Source organism: Tetranychus urticae, chromosome 3 (genome assembly GCF_039701765.1).
Source record: "Tetranychus urticae isolate SD_2017Ah chromosome 3, NJAU_TeUrti_SD_1.0, whole genome shotgun sequence".
In the NCBI taxonomy this organism is placed as follows: domain Eukaryota; kingdom Metazoa; phylum Arthropoda; class Arachnida; order Trombidiformes; family Tetranychidae; genus Tetranychus; species Tetranychus urticae.
Genome location: NC_142960.1, coordinates 16,268,141 through 16,290,347, shown reverse-complemented (window position 1 = coordinate 16,290,347; position 22,207 = coordinate 16,268,141). Strand labels below are relative to the sequence as shown.

Below are 22,207 nucleotides of genomic sequence, written 5' to 3'. Positions count from 1 at the left end.
CAATATTATAACATAATAATATGATAATAATAATAGATTTGAATGTAAGGTCAAATAACATGGACATGTTTAACATATGAAAAGGACATTGAAATGACAATTGTGTTGTTGAGGCGAAAAAAGGTTTAGTCCTTTTTTTAAGAAAAGGTTATTTTTTAACTTTCAAGTTGAAGTAGCCACACCTTGACCAGTGGGCAGTTAACCTTGACTTGATTTTACTCCTTTTATTCAAATTCAATTTTGGTTACTCAAAAAGGTGATAAAAGATGATTTCATTTTCTTAATGTTGTTGCTTTAGTGTCAAAAGTATAAAACCTTTATTGTTATTTGATTATTCACCATTAAATTGAATACAATTTGTGCTTTTAAGTTTTTTATTATTCCGTCAATGCAAATTGTATTTGTTTTGATTGTATTGAGACTTTTACTAACAACTTGAGGTTTGGCCTCTTCAATGGCAAATTTGTCTTGTTGATCAAAATCTTGATCATCTGAATGATTCGAATCGAATGATGGTTTGATCTCATTTCAAATTCAATCTTAACTGTTGTCTATTTGTCAGTTAATTAATAAGTCTGAGTTTAATCTGATAGCCAATATTCATCATGTAATCAACCTTAGATTTGAATTTCATTCTTCATGGTAACAGAAACATTACAAACATGGACTTGACTATTGAGGTGAAGAGTTACATTTTTGGTTAACCATTACAATCATGTTAAAGAAATTAATTCAATCAAAGTAAATTCTTGTTTCAGTTGGCGAATTTTTCTATTATATTGATGGTTATAATCAGAGAGTTTCTTGGTTCTGTGTTAATTAAAAGCATTATTAGGTTGGTCAAGAGGTTTTGATACAGTTAATTGGATATGATTATTGTTTCGGTTGATCCTTGATAATTATGTTCAACTTTTCTGCTGATTTAGCTTGATACTTTGGCTAATGTAATTGTATATTAACCTGTAGCCTTAAGGTTAAACTGGTATTCCTGGTCAAGATTATTACTATCATCACCCTGATAATCAGTGTTGTTTTTGTTATTGTAGTGGTGATGGTGATAACAATTAATTAAGTTAATCAGGTTAATATAAAGATGCAGCCATCGGATGGAAGTTGTTTTTGAAAAACATTCACATAAAACATAATTGACCAACTATGCTGATGCATCGAGTTTTGCTTGAAATTGTTATTAACAATGTCCAATTAAATAGGGTTACAATTGATTTTCTTTATTAACATTGATCAACTGGATCAAATGGATTTTATTATTGAATTAAAATGCTTCTAATGTCAACAAAATTCATCCTTGTCTGTCAAATTGAATTTCCCTCTCTTTTGCTTTTCCTTGTGTTTACAGTTGTTACACTATAAACCTCGCTTTTTTTTCAAGTTTATGCCTCTTTTTGTGCCTCATCTTTAATCTGTTTCATTGATCAGCTAATATAATCAGCATCTAGATAATGTGATTGGTGGTTTCTTCCCTGTATCCTTAATCCGTTAGAATGGATGAGATGAGAAAAAATGACTACTGGTTAACTGGAGACTGGATTAGCTGAGGTAAGTCTTTTAAAATGGTAACCGGTTTGTCTTTGGTGCCTTTTCATTCAACTTTGTTTGTTTACCTCAGCTTGACACTGATTTATTAACTTGATTGTCATCCTTTTTTAGTGTCGTTGATTACTAAGTTGATTAGATGCCGTTTGAGAGCATGATGGTCTATGTTGGTGGAAAAAATATCAAGATTTGTAGATTTTGTTTCATGTAAATATCTGAATTATTTATAAAAGATTCACAATCTATTGACTGCCAGTCACTCATCTTGATTTTATCCTGGTACATTGGATTAAATGAGGGGCAAAGAGAGTTCAAATAACTCATTGGTGATATTTGATATCAATAGGAATTTATCTCCAATCTGGTCAACTAATTAATTGGTGGAAAATGATAGAAACAAAATAGTCACAACCGATCGATTTAATCAAGAAAGAGAAACATATTATGATATCCGAAGGATAATTAGTTCATAATTAACATCAGTGTTATTACAAATGAGATTTTATTACATAATTGAAATGATAAGGTTTGGTTGTATTAGATATGAAATGAGTTTTCCAGCCTTGACAGGGCAAGTACAGCTTAACTCAAGTCTTAATGCACTTGTTTTCATAGCGACGAGATAAACGAAGAATTTTTTATGTTTTATTTTCGATTTCATCTTAAATAAATCAAATTACTTGTTATAAGTTATAACTAACTCGCTCATTTGTATTGATTTTATCCACCATGTTTCGTGCCCTGTTATCATCATCATCAAAGATTGGTTATGGAACCAATCTCTATTTTGGTAGATCAATTTGTACAAGCAAACAACTGGATGCCATGAAGGTTGAAAACATGTTGATTATTGGAAGTGGCCTAATGGGATCAGGAATTGCTCAAGCCTCAGCTCAAAGTGGACCTCATTTCAATTCAATCGTTATTCAGGATGTTAACCAAGGTGCTCTTGATAAAGCTGCTGCTAGGATCAAATCTAATTTGGAAAAGATGAAGTCTAAAAATTCATCCATAAATGTCGATGAAATTTTGGGACGGATAACATTTTCAACAAATATCCAGCCAAAGTCAACTGATAATCTTTTGGTTATTGAAGCTATCACGGAAGTATTGGATGTCAAGCAAAATTTGTTCAAAAATCTAAGTGAACAATTCAAGGATTGTCCAAATGTCATTCTAGCTACAAACACTTCATCATTGCCTTGCAAGGATATTGGTATCCATGTTACTAACCATTCACGTTATGCTGGTCTCCATTTCTTCAATCCAGTTCCTTTGATGAAGCTTGTTGAAGTAGTCAAGCTAGATAACACGTCCGATGATACTTATGATTCGCTTGTTGATTATGTTAAATCAATTGGTAAAGTATCTGTGAAATGTAAAGATACGCCAGGATTCATTGTAAATCGTCTACTTTTGCCATATATGTCTGAAGCTATTCAAATGCTTGAAAGAGGAGATGCTACAGTTCGTGATATTGATACTGCCATGAAATTGGGTGCTGGTTACCCTATGGGTCCTTTTGAATTAATGGATTATGTTGGATTAGATACTGTGCAATTAATTAATGCAGTTTGGATGAAACGAGATCCTAGCCTCATCAAGCCGTCAAAAATAATAAAAGAATTAGTTGATTCTGGTCACTTCGGAAAAAAATCTGGAAAAGGTTTCTACGAATACAAATAGATTTGTAATTCTGTTGATGTAATTAATCTTAAAAAATAATTTTTCGCATCAATATTCAATTAAATTGCACTTTTTCTAGTGAAATAAGAATCTTAATGAGAAATAAATAAATATCAATAATTACGAAGCGACAACGTTTTCTATCTTGTTGTCACAAAAATATTTAGCTTTTTTCATATTTGATGTACAGCTCTGCCTGGACAACTGAAATCAGAAATGATTAGAAAAGTATCAGAATAGAAAACGATTAAGATACAAAATATCAGAAATTCTCATTCTAATAACATTTGAGTTATCGGGTGATCAATGTTTAAAAAGACGCGCTTTATAAGTTACCATTGGCAACCTCTCAAACACATGTTTTCAAAGGCAGTTTAACACTTTAACTAATTGTGATAATTTTTGATCTTTTATATTATTCATTATGGTTCAGCTAACTAGAATTCTGTGCAAATATACTCCTCCTTGGTTCAACTTGGAGGTTGGTAATGGAGGTAGATATTTCAAAAAATATAATTTATTCCGAATGACTGGTGGGTTCTATGGAAGAAATCGTAACACCTACAAGAATGCTCGAAATAAATGGACGAAAAGAATTGAATACGAAAATCGTGATCGTGGAGAGAAAAAGATTCAATTCAGAGATTTAACATCACAAAGAGTTCTTGCTGCTTGTCGTGAACATGATTATCCTTTCCATTTATTCATCACTGCTTTACCTCAGGTAATTATTGATATGAAGTAATATCAGTTCTTCGTGTAATCACTTTTTATTTACCACAACATAATTTTTACCTGTTTTTGCAGATGGACATAGAACTAGACAGAAAAACTTTGGCAAATTTAGCGATTTGGGAACCTCGTACATTTAAATCTCTCATCGAATTGGCTAAAGAGTTTCATCATGCCAATCCTGTAGATCCTATGATGGATAGACCCAAGCCTGTTTCGGTGATTTCAAGAGAAATGTTGAATCAATCATAAAATATTTCAACATTTTCTCGAATGGTTATAACTGCTTCTTAATCACTGCTGTTGTGAAATAATTTTGAATTTTGTTTATACAATAATGTAGATAGTAGAGTTTATTGAATCACTCTCAATTTCAAATTGCCACTGTAATGTTTCGCCTCAAGCAATTTAATACCTTTAATTTAAAGACATTAAGAATAATTTTCCGAGTTTATTTTGTCCTTATCTCTTCAACGGTTTTGTTTGGAGAGGAACTTTATTTTGATCTTTGGAATTTTAGTTGCTAAGGTGACCGATGCAAGAATAACAAAAAAGTATTCAATCGAACCAGTGGAGATGCTTAATAAAAAAATCTAAATAGTATGGTTTTAATAGACAATGAAAGACTTCTTAAGGTTAATGAAAACCTAAGTAATCTAATTAGTGAAGAATCAACTGTTAACAAATCTAGCTCACATCGGTTTTCCTCTGCGACCAGTCAAATAGTTATTTTCGGTGAAATAGGTAAGTTTATTTTTTAAAATATTCACTCTAAATTTGCTCTAATTGGTTTATTTTTGTTCATTTTCAGCTAAATTAACCAATTTTGCGAATAAAAATGTGCACATTGAATTTTGGTTAGAACCTTCCCGTGGATGGTTTCCTTATGATGGTGATGATAGATCACTTTGTGGATTAACGCATAGATGCTACAGTTCGACTTCTACTACCTCAGTTGGAGCTCCATTTCAATTTATTATAGCAGAATGTAATACGAAATCAAACGAGTCAGAAATCAGTAATGGCTTCACGCTTTATTTTCGTGTAGTGAATAATCACAGTTTGGGTCGATCATCAACGGAAGCCTTTGGTATTTTAAAGTTTCCTTTTCGACCTGGAAAATTTTCTAGAGAAATCAAAATGTTTCGCCCGCATTCTAATAGAATTTCTGACAAATTGATGGAATACTTTCTCAATTATTCTTTCGATTTGGATGAATTAGAAGAAGTAAGAAATTTAATCCCTTGCATTATGTTTGAACTAACCTTTTAGTAACCTTTAATTGCAAAATACATGTATTTTTGTATGAGCTTGATTATAACGTTTAATTTATCCCTAAAGAACCATTATGAACCACTTGGATTGATCTACACTGAATCAAAAGGGACCATCAGCTTGAATGTTAATATAATAGTACAATCCAGGTAAACAGATTTACTGATTAGTGTAAATTTCAAATTTTCAACAATTCTTTTCCTTTCTTTAGCCAATTCGATCCCAAACTGGATGAATCAGATGATATTCATGATCCTTTATGGAATGACATTTCACAAATTGTCGCAGCATTCCGAAGAGCCAGACAACGAATGATATTTTTACGGATGAAAGCACTTCAACTTTTTAAAAACTCAAAAAACAAATAATTTAATTATCTATCAACGTTTTATAGTAGCTGCACTAGTTCGTAATTTTTGTAGATGAGCAAAAGCTTTTTGAACGAAGACTTTGATTAAATAAAGCTCTGCTTTTGTAACATTATGAAGGGTCACATCACTTATAATTAGATTTTCCGAGTTGTAAGCATGTTTGAAAAGAGCATGAACTGAACTTTTTAAGATAGCTTCTCGTCGTTCAATGAGATCGGCACAATCAGGAAGGGAAGTGATATGTTGCTGTAATAATTTTATTATTTCTCTCCAGTACTCCGAGGGCATCTCAAGTAATTGAAAGCTAGTTTCTTGTTGTTCTTGTAAATTAATCAACTCTTTGATCCAATTGGGAAGCTTAAGGGAACATTTGTGTTGTTGATGAAGATTTAAAGCTAGCCAAACAGGGACCTTGATAGGTACATCTGGCTCAAACGGACCAAAGTCACCAGATATAAGGTTCAATTGCTTGTTGAATTTAAAATTTGGGTAAATTTCGACGAGCTCTTCTTCGGCAAGAAACTCACATAAGTCCATTTCTTTAAGCTGTAGGAGAAATAAAAAATAATAAATTTATAAATCAAATTGAAATGTTATTTGTTATTTAAATATGGAATCCATATAAAACATCAACAGAACAAAGAGAATAAAGAACATGAAAGAAGAGAAAATTTTCTTTAATAATGAATGACTTACCGATTTTTCTTGGATTGTAGAACGATAGAGCTGATCACAATAACTATATTTGATTATTTAAACAAAGAAGAAAAACAAAATTAAGTTGATTAAAATTGTATTTAAAACAAAAACAATTGAAGAAGGTTACTCTTGGCGCTCAATTCAATCCATGCTCCAAGCTGATATCACGTCAAAATAACAGCTGTTTGGATTCAATAAAAAACAACATTACAATCAGTTTGGCAGTTAAAAACCATCCAATATTATTGATGTTTAATTATTATGTTGGTTATTTGTTCTTTAAACAGCTTATTGATTAATTTTGCGTGATACTATCTTAGCGGGTGTGATCTAGAAAACTACATTTAATCATGGTAAGTTACCGAAAAATCTCAAAAGCATGAATTTGTATAACTGTTGTATCTTTGATTATTTTCAGGCTGAAAGAAAAGCAACAAATAAATATGTACCTGCGGATTTCAATCCAGCTAAACATAAAAGTGTCAATAAGTACCGTAACAGTCATCCATTGCGAGAAAGAGCCCGAAAACTAGATCAAGGAATCTTAATAATAAGGTAATTTCCCGTTTTTTCATTTGAACTTCTTATAGAGATGTACAATTATACTGATCTTCTTCTTTTTTGCTTTATGTCTCTTAATAAGATTTGAATTACCGTATAACATTTGGTGCGAAGGTTGCAATAATCATGTTGGAATGGGCGTCAGATATAATGCTGAGAAAAGCAAAACTGGAATGTATTATTCGACACCTATCTACAAGTTTCGGATGAAATGTCATCTTTGTGATAGTCATTTTGAGATGCAAACAGATCCAGCCAATTTAGACTATGTTATTTTATCGGGTGCTCGTAGACAAGAGAATCGCTGGGATCCAGGTGAAAATGAGCAGATTGTCACAGAAGACAAGAATGATATTAAAAAATTGGCCACTGATGCCATGTTTAAACTTGAGCATGATACTGAAGATCGAGAAAAAATAACCAAACTTGAACCAGTTATTGAACAGTTACATGATTTGCAAGAAAGGTGGAAAGATGATTTTTCAGCCAATCAACTCTTAAGAAAGAGTTTAAGAGTAGGTTTTTAGTTCATTGCATTCTTCAGCTCAATTAATTTTCTTGATATTATATATTAATTTTTCGTTCTCGTTATAGGTTCAGAGGTCTAAAGACAAAAAAGATAAAGAAACAGATGATACACTTACAAAAAAACTATCGTTGGGAATAAAATTATTACCGGAATCACCCCTTGACGCTAAGCTTTCATCCCTGATTAGATTGGAACCTTCTGAAAGTTAGCAATTACTTTTTATATTTTATCGTTGTCTCGTATTTTTCAATATTTCCTAATGTTCTCTTCTTTTGTTTTTCAGCTTATTTGGAAAAGAAACAAGCTACTAGGGATAGAATCGTTAATGAACCAATATTCAAACCAAATGAAGATCCACAACTGAGCAATAAACTAAATAAACAATTTCTTGAAATTGCTAAATCATTGGCATTAAAAAAGGCCGAAGAAGAAATTGTAAGTTTAGATAAAAACAAATTAGGAATTTCTTTTTGCAAACCAACGACAAGCTCATCTCATTCTACACCGCCAAGTTCTCTTGTTCCCTACACTAGTGATCAAAGTGATTCTGATTAATCTTGATGGATCTAACAGAAAGATTGACAGAACAATTCATTGCTTTGCAGGATTCATTTTTGTATCTATATTGTATATTTTCATTTAATAAAACAATTAAAGTTAATTTGAAATGATTTTCAATGCTTTAAAATTTTAGCTTTTAAACAAAACATTTTTAATAAGAACAATGAATTTAACTTTGTTTTGCGTGTTATTCTGACCAATTATCTTATCGGAATGGAGATCAAACAACTGATAAAGATGAAAATTTCCAATGGAAATCTGAAACTTTACCATGCACCACTTCATTCTTTACATAAACAGTTAGATTGAATGCTGATGTTGCTGTAATTTTGAAAAGCGCGGTTAATCCAGGTTTGCTGTATGATTGGCTTAACTTTCATTGGATATTTGACAGCTTTGTTTTCCTTTCGCTATGGAAACTCTCGTTCTCCCAACCTCCTTAATCTCTGTCATACTGAGTATATTTATGAATTTTTTTGTAATTTAGTTTGATTACCATGTTATTACTATTTTGACTAGAATGGTTAGAATGGAGGTCGAAGGTAGCCCTGATAGTTTCAAGGGCACCCATTATAGCAATGAAGATACCGACTCTGAATTTGCTGGATCTGATTATGACAATGAAGATACCTCAGGTAAGTTTTCATTAATTGTTTTGCTTGTGATTTTTTATTTTATTTTTCTAATAACATTACAGAATTGGATGAAGAAGAATGTGAAGTGTTAAAAACCGAACATATCAATGAAATGTTGGATTTGGAAAGACAGTTTCTTGCTCTCAAAGAACAATTGTATATGGAGAGGATAAAGCAGATTGAAAAAAAACTTGAAGAGGTCAAAGCTGGTAATGCTCAAGAGTATCTCGGACCAGTTGACGATCTTCATCACCAAATGGAAATTAGAATGAAAGTAGCCGGTATCCTTAAAGAATTCAAGTTCAAAAACGTTAATATTCAATATGAAGCTGAAAAGCAAGCTGTTGATCAAAACTTCCAGGTTTGTTATATTTGAATTTATATTTGAAAGAGGAAAAATTATTAATCTATGTAACTTTATATATTTCAAATTACCTATCAGAGTGAAAAAAACTTAGCTCGAGACCAGATACGTCGAGAATTAGAGGAAAGAATCCGAAGACTGGAAGAAGATCGTAATTCTGTAGACCTTTGGGGTGATTCCCTTTACAATCCGAAAAAGAAGAGAAGGATTGGCAATAATGGAAGCACATATTACGAAGTTGGACCGAGTAGAGATCAATTACATTTACTTGATAGACGTAGAAAACCCGTTCCTGTTTCTGGTCCTTATATTGTTTATATGTTGAAAGATTCTGAGATTATTGATGATTGGACTCAAATCAGAAAAGCTTGTCGCTCAACTGCTAACCTCACTGACCCTCTCATGCTCTCTTCCCCCATATAAACACAATATCGATTGTTAAATACATCTTTTGCATTTTGAGAAAATAATAACATTTTATTTTATTGGTAAATTGATTTGACTTTGCTGTCAATTATTTTTCATATTCAGTACAAAACTCATCTACATTTGACTTTTTAGAGCTTCGGTGCGGACTGCTGCTATCAAGTCTTGGTTAATTAAGAATACAAATTTAAGTCCAGCAATCTCAACCACCGAATTATTAAACAACTTTGCACAATGCAGAGATCCGATAATGGGTTTCGAATCAACATAGATTGGTCTTTTACCCGTATTGGCTAGCATAAAATCCCCATTTGGCTGCAACTTAATTAATCCTTGTTTCCGAGATATTTTTGCCGCTGGACCTTCCAATGAAAGATTAACATCAACTTCACTATCTTTTGTACACCTTCCTAATGTTATCTCTCGTGATCTCATCAGATAACGCACAAGACGACCCCTCAAGACTGCTAAAGTATGATTGTCGAAATCTGATGGCGCAACACCAGTTATACTATCTACTAACACTTGCCAACGAGGTATTTCATTTTCTAATCGGCGAATTTCTCTTTTATTCTTTCGATCGGATAAGATATGTTCCGAATGGAGAATATCATCTTGTTTACAGGGAAGGCCCAAAGAGGCTTCAACATCTTTCTCAATTGAATCTTCACCATCTGAGAAGTTCATCAAGTCCTGATGACGGGAAAAATATTGTATTGACTGGTCAGGTAAGAGATGGTGATGCTTTAGAAGGGTCCAATGATTCAACAAACACTTCGCGGTGCGAAAAGTAAGAAACACATCAGTGTTCTTGGAAAGCATCTCCTCAAACAATTCAACTGTTGGTAAAGATGTGGATGGGACTGTTTTCAGAATGTCTTCTTCTTGTTGACTGAAAATTGTTTTTCTGTGAGTTAATGCAATTACATCTGTGTGTAATTGACGTATTGATGAAACACTAATCTTGGCAATGGTTGGATCATACAAAAGAGCATACCAACGATTTTCTATCTCTTTCAAGGTAAATTTACATGAAAATTTGACACCACGATAAACATCTTCCAAGTTATTGGTCTGTTGTACAGCTAATATGAGGGCAAGATCATCTTGTGCTTTCCATCGACCTATGTCCTTGACAGCATTGTTGTGAGCTTGCCGATGGCGCCGTCTTTTTGAGAATGTTGTCACGGGTTTTGGACGTTTATTCAGGGCTTCGCTGGTTGATATTGTTGGTGTGGGGATGGCCACTGATAGAGGAGAATGTAAAACACCAGAAAGCGGTAAACCAGGAGTTAATGGAACATCCTTACCACAAGTAACTTGTCCAGTTATTCCGGGGGCCATTGAAGTTGATGAGGTACGAGATCTCCCTTGTCTGGGATGCGATATACTGCTTTCAACCAACTCATCATCAAATTTTTTTCTTTTAATATTACGAGATGAGCTTCTTCTTGTCTGGGATACGTTAAGATCTATTTATTATAAAACAAAAATTAGTTATTAATCGATTATCAAAAATTTCTATAAATTTCATTGTTAACTTACCATTCACAGAAGCCATTTTGTTTGTTTTAATTTTTTTACTCCGCAAGATGGCGACATTTGTGAAAAGCCAAACAATAAAGCGCTAAATATGAAATGAGAAATGAGACAGAGCAGAGAAGAGAGGAGAAGAAGAAGAAGAAGGAAAAAGAGTGAGAGAGAGCAAGAAAGAGTAGTTTAGAAGGTAAAAGAGAGAGTTTTTAGTTTTGATGAAAAGATCGAGAAAAGGTTTCCTCTTTTCTCCTGCATTTTATATCGACTCTTTTCAATATTAACGGACTTACTGCTTCAATGAGTACCATTTTAACCTGAACCGTGAGTCTCTCAATGGCCAACCGTCAACTCTCTTTTCCCGCTCTCTCAGTCTTTCGCCTTTTCTCTCTGTTTCAATATCTTTTTTCATCATTCATTTGTAATCAAATAATCACAACAAACTTCATCTGAAAATAATGTTTACCTTTTCTCAGTCTGTATTCAGATTTCAATGTTAACCACTTCACATTTTATTGGATATCCTTGGACATTCGCCGCCATTCAACAATAAATTCATCTTATGTTAACTGCATCATTTTGTCTTCACTTTCATTTGTCATCAACAGACTCATCACATTATTTCTCAACGTTGAGGTAAGAATCGTTGCTCGAATTTACTTTAGCCTTTGACTAATTACGATGCTATTTTTGAGCCTCAATCTCGCATTTTATTGCCTCTTTCAATGATAATTTTGATCAATTGAACATTTGCTTTTCCTTTTTCAACCTTCTTCTTTCAATGAATCCAATCATTTGAAAAGTGGACAGAACTGAAGTCAATCCAGACAACACCCTGAGTAACAAAATTAAACCCATTTTCATACCTGAGTTTGCTTCATGATTACTTTCAAACAGCCAGAATCGTTCTTCGTCTGATTCTGACCTCTTTCTATGTTAGTTTCTTCATCGATTGTTATTCTCATTGTCTTTCTTCATTCATTTACTCACGCAAAAGCTCATCAAATATGAGAGCAACTATTAACTGGATTAACTTGCAATATCTCACTCAGTTTATTCCAACATTAACATGAACCAAAAAGTCTCAGATGTTTTCCTCTATTCCATTGTTAGTCAATTGTCTGATCATTACAAGCAATTCAAATTTGTTCATTGACTTGTTCATTTGTAATCCATTTCTTTCCTGTTTATCCTCAGTTAATACCAACTAAACTGTAAATCCTCACTTCTAAAGGTTTCACTCATTCAAATCAACACCGAGATGATCGATCAATTTGTTTCTCTATTCAACCATTCATTCACATTCAATCTCAAGTTCAATTCATAACTCAATAATCTTGATCCCATGTGAATGGAAACTCAAATTGAGTTCATTTTCAATGTGAGTTTCCTTCAAATTTAAATCATTTTCTAGTCATTTATCAATATCGATTATTGTCGACCTTCGAATGGTGGAAAAGTGAGGAAAAACCCTTTACCTGTCTCTCTTCAAGGATCTTCTTTCTTCTTTCCAATCATCATGATCATCATTCATCGACATTCGTCAATCTGATAACATTAAACTTCATCACTTTCATCAACAATCAACATAATTTTACCTTTTTTTCATCTTCTTTCCTTGAGAAGCAAATCAATCTTTTTAGTTGATCTCCTTCACAATTTATGATAAAAAGTTACAAATTGAATCGTTAATATAATCAACTGTTTGATCACGAAATTAAAATTAGCTGTTCAGTTTACACAAGCCAATTAGATAACCTTATCGACACGAAGCTGCCACAAGTTTCAAATAATGTTTACTTGTTCAAATGAATTAACATGATGTCAGTTAAATGGAAGCACATGCAGTGAGTTTCATAGTTGAATGAAAACCTGATAATCTTTCAGATTCAAGACTAACCTCTTGCACTGACCTTATGCTAATCTCAGTATCTAATAATAGTGATAAATTGATTAAACATTTAAACTAATCTTTGAACACTTTCATGTTTCCATGGATTCAAGTGAATCTCATCACTTTGGTCTCATTGATGGACAGTTAATTTAATTTGTAGCCAGTTGAGTTTCAATTGACCATCCAGAGTCAACTCCACTTTATTGTGATAATATTTGATCGATTCAATTGTCACAATTTACTTTCATCTCAGCCCAATTAACTAACCTCAATCACAATAGCATCAATCTCGATATTGAAGGCTTCTAATTATTTCTACGTAAAATAACTTTCAGTCCAATTTCAATCACCAAATCAAATTAAGAACCCGAATTTTCACCAACTCTTTCCAATCGACATTGAAATCAAAATTGAGTGATTTTTGCAGCAAAATAACGAGAAATTGTCTCATTTTCTGTATCTTCAGAGTTGACTGTAAATTCCAAAGAAATGTCTGAAAATGGAATGAATTAGTTTAAAATTCCCTGTTTTTTTGTATAAAAAGTGAATTTGAATTTTCGCAAAAATTATTATTCGATCATCATGAAAAGTTAAACGATCATTTCTTTATTCTTTACTTTTGTTTGAACTTTGTTTTTCTGGTTTTCTTGAGATTATTGTTGTAGTAAAATGGTTTTTATGGATTCCGTTATAAATGCGTTTCACTGAATTGCATTGCCATCATTTCCATGTTATTATATTTACTTCCATATGAGGAAGCATGAAAATGAATTTCTTTTCTCTATTCATTATTTATTGTTGAAGTAAAAGTCTCTGTAAACGGATCAATGGACAACAAAGTATCAGTTTCATCCGATAATCCATTTCGTATCAATTGTTTCAATTGATTTTCAATTTCATCCTTTCCCTTCAATCAAAACTCGACCAATCATTCATTGTTTTGTTCATTTTTGTGGTTCATTTGAGTTGTCTGTTAACCTTTTGTTTCACCTGATTTGATCTGCTTTCACTGATTAGTCTTATTACCTTTGCATGGTACATTTCAATAAACAATGATAACATTAATAGTGAACAGTAATAATAGTAATAAATACAATAATAATTATCAATAAACTGTCCAACCTATTTTTTTCAATTTCAATATTCGGAAAGAAGTGAAAGTTTAGATTCTATTGTTGTGATTGAATGATTAACGACAATTATCTGATGATTCTGGCTACTCTTAATGTTCCAAGTAATCAGGAAAAGATGTTCATGTTATTAAATAATTTTGATCCCAACCCTTTTCATCAGTTATTCAAATGATGGATCAATGAACTAATCAGTGAATAATTAAACGACAACAATAAACATCTTTCTCTTGGACCAATCACAGAATAACATGAAAAATTGTTCATTCATTGGCGGTTAATTGTGAACTCAGTTTTTCCACGAATAAGACAGGACAATAAGATTGAAATGGCGATTATCATCAATGAATAAACTGTTCATCTTCATCTTCTCACGTTCATTGAGACATCCGTTATTCGGTGGACACTCACAATTTAGTTACATTGTTCCCCTGCTTTTCATATTTATTTTTGTTTATTAACTTTTCTTTCCCATCAATGTTTATCCAACATTTTAATCAACATTTTCATTCCTATTTTCATCATTATCAGCTTATTTGAGCACAAAATTCATCCTTACCTGGCTCATTGTCATTTCATGTAAACTCTTCTTTTCTCATTCAATTAACTAACCTCTTTTATGCATTTGCAAAACAGTTTCATCATTTGCCTTTAAACTCAAATTGTTGCTCTTTTTTTCATTGGGTTCAATTGGAATGCCCTGAAAAAAGGTAAAAACATTCCGATTCTGTAGTCCAGTTTTTTTCCTGCTTTACACTCAACTGTTAATCTTTAATGAAGCCATAAATCTGTCAACCAATTGATTTACAATTAATTAATGAAGTTTCATGTTTTGCTTTAACTACAAAAATCAAATAAATTGTAACCTCTTGTTGACCAAATTGAGTTTATTTCATAAGACACTCCTGATTGTTCACTATTGCCTTTAATTTACAATCAATTTATCCGTTCATTTGGTCTAGTTTGATAGTCTAAATAGAAACAACAATTTAATTAAACTTCAAACTTGCGGTGCGCCTCAATTGCAATTTAATTTTTCCTTCCAATCATCAACTTTCAATGATTTCAAACTTGGACTAATCAATATATTTTCTTGTATTTATTTGAAAACGATTAACCAAATCAAGAATCCTTTACATTCGTAAATTAACTCAACCTGTTTAAATTTACCTTTTCTGGTTTTAATTAAATTAAACAACTTCACCATTCGAAATGTTTGTGTGTGTTCCAAATAGTAATTTCAATCATTTCTAGTCAATCACTAATATATCAACATCCATGACAATTGGATTCGTTAAGCTTCACCCATTAAATAGCCATAAATTATGTTCAAGATTCATCAAACTCGATTAGAAATTGGATCAAACTCGTTTATTGGAATGTCGGTGGACAATTAGTTTGGTCAGTTTCTTCCTTCCATTCAATTAACAGAAAACATATTTTGAGTCGTTTTCAATGTTACATTAACTTCATCAGTCATTGGGTTCAGTATTATCTTGAGTTGATGTTTCTCTTGAAATAAATAAACATCTTTGGTATGTTGATACCAGTTTTGGGTTCCTTGCTTTTCCTATTTCGTTTCCGGTTATCATTTTTTTGTTTCTGGTCCAACAGGGAAAACTAACATTGACCTTGAGCAATCAATTGGCCCACCCTTAGCCTCAGGCTATTGATTTATTTTTGGTCAACTTCAACTTTTCACTTTTCACTCTCCATTAGTATTCAAGGTAATCTTTGGTATATCAGTAAACTCTATGCAATCAGATTTTCCAAATAAATGATTTTCTCTTCCAATCATCATGACAAATGAATGGTTTATAAAACAAACAGAAATGCAAAAGCAAATGATGACAATTTGTATCGATTAAAATTGGTGAAAACTATTTTTCACTTTTTGGTTCACAGCAATTTTGTAACAATACTTGGGTTTGTTGCTCATAATTTTCATGCAATAACAGGAAGCTGAAAGTAGCAAAGAAAAGAGAAAAATGTTTGGAATTTTTGGGTTGAATTTGCTTCAATATTCTTTGGTATTCATGACAAAAGGTTCTTATCATTTATTCCCTCTTCCATCTCCTTGGAGACTTTACATTTACTCTGTGATTCTCTTCCTGTTGTCATTCATTTGCAAATCAATGTTCATTTCTGAATAATGCTAGATAAGTTTCTTCTCTTATCCACACAAATACACCATCCAAAATGTTCATTAAGATAATCTTGTGTTGATCCGTTTTGACAGATAACATGGAAACAAGAAAAGGGCAAAAACCTGCAAAGCTAAACTCGTTTCTTTGCTTGCTTCATCATCAATTGTACTAGAGTATTGATTGAAACAAGATAAATATCAGTCTTTGGGTTAGAAAGACAAAGAATGGGCAAAATGATAATGATAACTTTACCTCTCTGGTTACATCTTAACTCATTCACAATCAATGCCTTAACCAAAGTGCCTTTCATGATCATCTCCATCATCATCTTTTTTCATCACTTTTTATCAACTCATTTTTCTTGTCATTTTTTGTCTCTTCATCTGTTTCTTTTCCTCCTTCAATCCATTTTTTTCATGTTACTTTTTTGCCCTTTTGTCCTCTCAACTTTGCCTTTTTTTCCTTTCCTCTTTTACCATTTGAGTAACCTTTCATTTTGATTATCTCGTCTCAAGTAGCATTGTCATTACATTATCATCTTCATCTTTTCCGCCCTGACTTGTCCTTATTCTTGCTTGTTTTTTCCTCATCTCATAATAATCACCTTTTCATGTGAATCGTTATTTCACAGAGAAACATGATAACTCTAAATGGCTTTTCCATAAAATACAATTGAAGGAGATGATTAAAGGGTGTTTAAAAAGATCTGTTACAAAGTTTAAAGAAGACAAATAAATACTCATCTAATGATGATAATTTAAAGATAATGATAATCGTTGATGGATTTTCATTGTTACTTCCTTTTCATCCTGACAATGAATTAAACCTGTAGATCCGTTATGCTGTCATTCATATTTTCAATCAGTTTATTACTTTCAATGAACAGTTGGAATGCAATTTAATTCAGATCATTTTCATGATCAAATCAACTGTAATTATGCAAATTGTATGTAAATCAAGATGGAAACTTGTGGTTTTCATTTGGATGGAAAAGATTTTATCATTAAATTTGAATAGAAAGTGATGAAGTCGATATTGTTTTCCCATTTTTCATGAAACAATATCTTCTCAGAGGTTATCATTGTTGTTGAAACTCACCTCTTCTTATTGACATGATTTGATAATATTTTGATTAAATTAGCACACATTGACAATGATCGCCTGTTAACAGGTCAGAGTAAAAGATAATATTGTTCATTCATCAATGATAATCACTTTGAATGATGAATTGAATTTCATGAAGAACGTGATTGACCTGTATCATCTTGCTTATCATTTAGGTAAATATTATCATTTGAAAAGAGATAACTGATAATTTTCAATGAAAACGAAGAAAAAGTAAATTCCATTTAAAGGAGATTCACCGATTTTCAAGGTTATCTGTTTACATCTTTCAAATGTAAACTTTATCTTCAATTATTGCATGTAAGTCACTGAATAAATTACAATAAATGAATCTCTTTTTTTGTGGGTAAAACAGTAAATTAATCCTTATTGCAATAATCTCACTCTAATCCATAGCATTTAATGAATGCACTTAAAGGACATTAAACAAGATGCATTAATGCATTAGAAACATTTTCATCCTCAGATGATGAAGATAAAAGTGTTGATGGGAAAATGTAAAGATGCAAGATAAATGGTTAGCCACATGAGTTGAGCTGAAATAATTAATAATATTAGTTCAGTAATGTTGCCTCTGGAAATGATGTTGTGTGAACTTTTCTCAATAATAACTGGTTATCACATAATCTCAATGCATAAGGTACTTTTCACATTCAATTTCAACTGACATAGAAAATTGTTAATTCAAATTTTCCAACTTTATTCAATTGTCATTCAGTTTTCATGATTGAATAAATATTATTACTTTTTTCTCTTCTAACTCTATCAACATTTTTCCGACTCAATGAATTTTCTTCATCCATTTAATTCTGGTTCAAGTGTAAAGGTATTGTTGATGTTGACACAGACTACAAAATTATGGGATCGACCTTCTTGTCAGTTTGTTTTTTCATCCTTCATCCTCCTTTGCTTCCCTATCAGCCTCTCTTGACTTTTTTTTATTACTCTTCTTGTTCATCTTCACGTGCCTTCAGGATTGGAACTTGAAGAAGAGAAAAAACTGTTTTTCTTTTCACCATTAACCTGTACTTTTTTAGGTGATTTATGTTGCGCCGTTTTACTCATCAATTGATTAACTGTAACTTAAATCATTTCAATCATTGGTTACACTTATTTTCATGGTTTGCAACATTTTTCCAGAAACTTTTTTTTCTTCTCTCTTCATTCACTTTACTATTCAAAGTAAAATGCATTAACACAAATTGACCTTAGGTCAGTTTCCTTGCAAATTATTGATGATTTGTTTTTCCACTTGAAGGTCACTTTACTTCTGAATGTGCTAACAATAGATGCTGATACAGAAACACTTGATTCAGATGAACATTTCTTTCCTAATTACTGGGTTTCTTCTTCTTCTTCTTTCTTTTCATGGTTAACCTTTCCTCTTCTCAGCATGATAACTCGGGGTGAGATTTGAATTGTGATTTGAAACATTAGCCGAGACACTTGGATAGCAGGGCAAGAATAAATATGAAAGAAAAAGGAGAAAAAAGGAAATGAAATTGATAATTTTTCAACTGAAATAAATACAGAATAAATAATGAAATGCTGTAAATGAAAAGGTTGAGCCGGAAATAGTGTTCAATATAAACATGTTCCTATGGTTATGTTAAGGGCAGTTTCAAATATTTGTACTTTTCTCATTGTCAACACTTGAATCTTGATTTTTTGTCCTTTTATTCATCAGGTTCAAGCCCATGGGATTGGAAGCAACAAATGAGCAACAATTTTCTTGATAGAAGAATATTTAAAGTTGAAAATATTGAGATCAATGAATCACCAACATCATCATAAACTTGATCGCCATCGTTGAAGCAACTGAAAGCAGCTCACTAATCAACTCGCAATTTTCCTCCTTCAACGAATGAGTGAGAAAGACTTTCTTAGTTTACCGTAAGACGTTGACTAACTCAGGTAACTGTTATCAAGTTTCAGTCCCACACAAATCAACTGAGCTTGTAAACACACTTACACACAAAAAACTTTTACTCTCACTCAATCAGCTTTGTATTACAACTGGAATAACGAAGAAAAAAGTTTAGTATCCATTTCAATGAGCGTGAAACAACAACGTGCCTACAATCATCTTCAATATCATCAAGAGTCAAACATGAAGATGATTCCTTGAAATGTAATCGGAAACATCTTTAAACGAATATCATGTTTTTATGTGTTTTACTTTGGCCAATGTTTTTTATCGCCTTTTCCACTCATCAGTGATGAACAGTAATGGACAACAATTTGTGAACTCGAACCAACATCTTGACTACTAATTTTACAAGTAATTTTTTTCTTCCTTTTCTTCCTTTTCTTCTCCTTCATATCCATGGACTAAAGTCAAAGATAGACACATAAGCCTCTTTCATCTCTCAGCTCTTCTTTATCCCTCTTCATCTTCCTTTGCCTATTTTACCCTCAACCCTCCTTTTTTTGGGTCTACGATATCGCCCATCTTTCACTCTCTCTTCTTCTTCTTCTTCTTCATCCAACTTCTCACTTTACTCTCTTGTTCATCGTCCCAAGCCCATTGCCTATCAAGTCACAGTAGATATTAGATGATCTTCACTAGACTTTCTCATTCCTTTTGGGCCACCAACAACTATTAATTAGAGCAACTTTTTTCTTCTTCTTATCTTCTAATTTTGCGTGTTTTCTCCTATTTGTTTATTTGTTTATGACCTTATCTTGATGATCAAAGTTCCAATGGTTTACATCATTCTTCAGTGAACTTTTACAACAAATTTTGTGTTTACACATGAAAGTTGAACCATCTTCATCATAGAGCTTAAAGTGACCCCAAGACTCAACTTGCATGATGACAAGTGAAATGGGACTTGCCAATCAATTGGGACTTCAAGTCCAGTCTGTTGTCCAGAATAATTCGACTCTTGGTTCAAAGGATAACGAACAAAACAGCAAAGTTGGTCATTTAGAGCCTCGACCATTTCGTCCATTTAAATCAAGTGAAGAGTATCTTTACGCAATGAAAGAAGATCTTGCTGAATGGTTAAATGCCCTTTATAATTTAAATATCACGGTTGACAATTTCATGGAGAAACTGGAAACTGGCGTTATACTTTGCAGGTAAATAAACCAAAAAAACTCTTATCGTTTCAGGAAAAATCAATTTCTACTAAAAACACAACCAAAAGTTGCATTCCACTAACCTTATTCACTAATATTATCACCACTTTGCTTACCTTGAATTTGATCCTTTTCTTGTTCGCAAAAGCTGCTTTCAAAAGCAATAAATGTTCAACCTTTAACCCAAAGATTACATTTAACCTCATTTCATGCAATGGATAATTTGGTTGATAAAATTACCATCGAGAGCCATCAATGTAAAGCAAAGGATAAGTTGCAACCTGAGAAGAGAAAGTTAATAAAAAATTAACAAAAAACTGAAATTAGTAGTGAAAGAGTTTAGTAAATGTATAAATGGAAACAACAATTATCAAGATTCTCAGAATTCTATGTTATTCTTTAAGTGCTAATCATTTTGATTGTTAACGAAGCTCATGATTCTAATGAACCCATCGTTTATTGTTGCACCAAAATGAAAAGAAAAGTTCGTTTTTTCCTGTTTTCTGCATTCTTCTTTTTTCTATTTGCATCAATAATCATGAAATAATGATGCTAATAGGAAATCGAATAGACTTGGAACAGGGTGATAGTTTGGAATGCTTTTATTCATTTACATTTAAGGTGTTAAATGAAAAGACGAACAAAAAATTTGCAACTTTTCTCAGAATCTATTATTTTATTTGTTCCTCACCTTTTGCTGTTCCTTGTTAATCACTTAATTAATTGAAAACTTTCGCTCATCCTTTAGCTTTGATTGTTGTAAACTTGATGACAATTAACTTTCTCAATTGACAGTTATCCAACAAAATGATTTAACCATTGTATTTAATGTAGTTAGAACAGCGTTACAACTTGATTGATTGAGAAGGAAAAAAACTTTTGGAACTATTGGTTCATGAATTGCTGCCAAATTGGCATAATTGTGGTTTAATCAATTAATGATCATTTAAAGGCTCTTCTGGTTACTTCAAAACTCATCCTTTTCCCAATCGAATCTCAACTTTTCAAAATCACCATTTCCTATGAATCTTTTATTCCAATTGAATCAAATGCAAATGAAGAAACATTTCACACAAAAAGCTTTCACTTTTCAAATTGTTCATCCATCCTCAACTGATTCAATTTTGCATTTTAATCGATAATAAACTTCATTTTCTTCAAATTATGGTTCCTTTTAAACGGACCTTTTACCATTTAATGTTGAAAGATTTGAAGTTGATTTAACTTAAATGGATTCAACTGATGATCGACCATTTTATCACTGAATCATGTTCATCTTGACTATCCTTTGACCTTACAATGTAAATATTAGTACCTTTTTGTTATATGAAAGACAAGAGGTCAAATTGTCACTCAGCGGGATTTTGACGGCGCAAACGGCATTTAAATTGAAAATAATAGCGAATGCATGTTAAACTGCATCTTGAGTAAGTGGATAATAAACGATGAAGAAAAGTCTCTGATATCTTCTTTCCTTTTCTCAGTTTCATCATTTCTTCCTCTTTGATTCACTGCCTTTAAAGGTCTCTCTTTCCCTCTCTTCACCATCTTCATCGTCTTCATCATCTTCTCTCTGTACTCATCTTAAACATTTTATTTATTCTTAGCTGCTCTTTGCTCCAAACTCCCCAAGACCCGACCAACTCAGTTTATTCATTTCTCTTTCATTCTCTTTCTCTTCTCTCATCTCTGTCAAGATGATGATGATTCAAGATGAAAGAGGAACATGTTGAGTAGTAAAGAAAGAAATAACTTTTTTTTAAATATGACCTGAAGTAAACTCCGCCCTGGTTATTAATGGAAAAAAATGAGTTCGAAGAAAAGTAAATGAAGTCCCTTTGAAAATACTGTTTCACGCCGTTACTCGTCTAGAGTTGCTGGTGATGTGATGAAGATAAGCA

At 32.2% G+C, this 22,207-nt stretch overlaps 6 protein-coding genes, 1 long non-coding RNA gene and 1 pseudogene across 9 annotated transcripts in view; 5 read left to right on the top strand and 3 right to left on the bottom strand.

Annotated features, from left to right (window-relative positions):
- The first annotated feature begins 2,128 nt into the window (after positions 1-2,128).
- LOC149093487 (putative 3-hydroxyacyl-CoA dehydrogenase B0272.3 pseudogene) lies at positions 2,129-3,367 on the top strand (annotated as a pseudogene). Its single transcript, XR_016200268.1, has one exon. The product of XR_016200268.1 is annotated as a putative 3-hydroxyacyl-CoA dehydrogenase B0272.3 pseudogene (transcript).
- A 247-nt stretch (positions 3,368-3,614) lies between these two features.
- LOC149093485 (uncharacterized) lies at positions 3,615-5,728 on the top strand. The gene is made up of 5 exons (XM_089269812.1): positions 3,615-3,964; positions 4,048-4,716; positions 4,784-5,199; positions 5,314-5,396; positions 5,459-5,728. Exons 2-5 carry the CDS (start codon positions 4,575-4,577, stop codon positions 5,613-5,615), a joined length of 798 nt encoding a protein of 265 aa, XP_089125938.1. The 5' UTR covers positions 3,615-3,964; positions 4,048-4,574; the 3' UTR covers positions 5,616-5,728.
- LOC149093486 (uncharacterized) lies at positions 4,988-5,378 on the bottom strand. Its single transcript, XR_016200269.1, has 2 exons — positions 5,238-5,378; positions 4,988-5,140 (listed from the first exon to the last, which is right to left on the bottom strand). It is a non-coding gene; the product is annotated as an uncharacterized LOC149093486 (long non-coding RNA).
- On the bottom strand, positions 5,590-6,457 carry LOC149093484 (DNA replication complex GINS protein PSF2-like). The gene is made up of 2 exons (XM_089269813.1): positions 6,315-6,457; positions 5,590-6,164 (listed from the first exon to the last, which is right to left on the bottom strand). Exon 2 carries the CDS (start codon positions 6,153-6,155, stop codon positions 5,628-5,630), a length of 528 nt encoding a protein of 175 aa, XP_089125939.1. The 5' UTR covers positions 6,156-6,164; positions 6,315-6,457; the 3' UTR covers positions 5,590-5,627.
- Positions 6,458-6,520: 63 nt separating this feature from the next.
- Positions 6,521-8,068, top strand: LOC107363251 (putative splicing factor YJU2B). Its single transcript, XM_015930445.3, has 5 exons — positions 6,521-6,670; positions 6,736-6,872; positions 6,961-7,393; positions 7,473-7,611; positions 7,691-8,068. The coding sequence occupies exons 1-5, from the start codon at positions 6,668-6,670 to the stop codon at positions 7,960-7,962; spliced, it is 984 nt and encodes a 327-aa protein (XP_015785931.2). The 5' UTR covers positions 6,521-6,667; the 3' UTR covers positions 7,963-8,068.
- A 336-nt stretch (positions 8,069-8,404) lies between these two features.
- On the top strand, positions 8,405-9,460 carry LOC149093483 (breast cancer metastasis-suppressor 1-like protein). The gene is made up of 3 exons (XM_089269631.1): positions 8,405-8,603; positions 8,666-8,964; positions 9,046-9,460. The coding sequence occupies exons 1-3, from the start codon at positions 8,489-8,491 to the stop codon at positions 9,388-9,390; spliced, it is 759 nt and encodes a 252-aa protein (XP_089125757.1). The 5' UTR covers positions 8,405-8,488; the 3' UTR covers positions 9,391-9,460.
- On the bottom strand, positions 9,417-11,225 carry LOC149093482 (microspherule protein 1-like). The gene is made up of 2 exons (XM_089269630.1): positions 10,939-11,225; positions 9,417-10,865 (listed from the first exon to the last, which is right to left on the bottom strand). The coding sequence occupies exons 1-2, from the start codon at positions 10,952-10,954 to the stop codon at positions 9,511-9,513; spliced, it is 1,371 nt and encodes a 456-aa protein (XP_089125756.1). The 5' UTR covers positions 10,955-11,225; the 3' UTR covers positions 9,417-9,510.
- LOC149093481 (uncharacterized) overlaps positions 11,127-22,207 on the top strand; it is a 29,712-nt gene continuing 18,631 nt past the window's right edge. The window contains exons 1-3 of one of the 2 annotated variants that reach the window (XM_089269629.1): positions 11,127-11,562; positions 18,910-19,503; positions 19,921-20,306. In XM_089269629.1, coding sequence (XP_089125755.1) covers positions 20,035-20,306 — 272 coding nt within the window. In that variant the 5' untranslated portion in view covers positions 11,127-11,562; positions 18,910-19,503; positions 19,921-20,034. Of the gene's footprint in view, positions 11,563-18,909; positions 20,307-22,207 lie in introns of both variants that reach the window. The other variant, XM_089269628.1, reaches the window with a different exon arrangement.

Excerpts from the sequence above, each read along its gene's own strand:
- LOC149093484 (XM_089269813.1), bottom strand. The coding sequence starts at position 6,155 with ATGGACTTATGTGAGTTTCTTGCCGAAGAAGAGCTCGTCGAAATTTAC.
- LOC149093483 (XM_089269631.1), top strand. The coding sequence starts at position 8,489 with ATGGTTAGAATGGAGGTCGAAGGTAGCCCTGATAGTTTCAAGGGCACC. Across the intron at positions 8,604-8,665 it reads TGACAATGAAGATACCTCAG|AATTGGATGAAGAAGAATGT; the intron begins GTAAGTTTTCAT and ends ATAACATTACAG. Across the intron at positions 8,965-9,045 it reads CTGTTGATCAAAACTTCCAG|AGTGAAAAAAACTTAGCTCG; the intron begins GTTTGTTATATT and ends ATTACCTATCAG.
- LOC107363251 (XM_015930445.3), top strand. Across the intron at positions 6,873-6,960 it reads CAAGGAATCTTAATAATAAG|ATTTGAATTACCGTATAACA; the intron begins GTAATTTCCCGT and ends TCTCTTAATAAG. Across the intron at positions 7,394-7,472 it reads TCTTAAGAAAGAGTTTAAGA|GTTCAGAGGTCTAAAGACAA; the intron begins GTAGGTTTTTAG and ends TTCTCGTTATAG.
- LOC149093485 (XM_089269812.1), top strand. The coding sequence starts at position 4,575 with ATGGTTTTAATAGACAATGAAAGACTTCTTAAGGTTAATGAAAACCTA. Across the intron at positions 4,717-4,783 it reads AGTTATTTTCGGTGAAATAG|CTAAATTAACCAATTTTGCG; the intron begins GTAAGTTTATTT and ends GTTCATTTTCAG. Across the intron at positions 5,200-5,313 it reads ATTTGGATGAATTAGAAGAA|AACCATTATGAACCACTTGG; the intron begins GTAAGAAATTTA and ends TTATCCCTAAAG.